Source organism: Triticum dicoccoides, unplaced genomic scaffold (assembly GCF_002162155.2).
Source record: "Triticum dicoccoides isolate Atlit2015 ecotype Zavitan unplaced genomic scaffold, WEW_v2.0 scaffold200063, whole genome shotgun sequence".
Classification (NCBI taxonomy): domain Eukaryota; kingdom Viridiplantae; phylum Streptophyta; class Magnoliopsida; order Poales; family Poaceae; genus Triticum; species Triticum dicoccoides.
The window spans coordinates 1-409 of NW_021233917.1; the positions used below are offsets into that span (position 1 = coordinate 1).

General features: G+C 69.9%; 1 protein-coding gene across 1 annotated transcript; it reads right to left on the reverse strand.

Annotated features, from left to right (window-relative positions):
* Nucleotides 1-7: 7 nt before the first annotated feature.
* Nucleotides 8-406, reverse strand: LOC119345033 (the record flags this gene model as incomplete). The annotated part of the gene is made up of 1 exon (XM_037615273.1): nucleotides 8-406. A coding segment is annotated over one exon (399 nt), but the record flags the coding sequence as incomplete, so codon positions are not given.
* Nucleotides 407-409: the final 3 nt, after the last annotated feature.

Consider the following 409-nt stretch of genomic DNA (forward strand, 5'->3'; position numbering starts at 1 on the left):
CCCATACCTCTGCAACGGGGAGCAGGCCGAGCTCCTGGATGACCCCGGCGACGCCGCGGAGCTGCGCGCCGGCGCTGGCGCCGCAGACGGGCACCCGGTCGAAGAGCGAGGCGGAGAGCTCCTCGGAGACGAAGCCGACCTGGAACTCGAGGGTGCCCTCCTCGGGGTGCGCGACGATGCCGGAGACGGAGACCCAGAGGAAGAGCTTCTTGGCCTGGATGCCGGAGAGGCCGGTGATCCGCCCCTTGGAGAGGCAGCCGCGGAGGGCCTTCTCGTAGTAGACGAGGTGGTCGCCGAAGCGGACGTAGCAGGTGCCCGCGAGGTGGATCTCGAAGTCGCCCGTGGCCTCGTCGAAGGTGTAGGAGCTGACCGAGTCCGGGATGAGGCCCCTGGGGAGGCCGTACTTGGG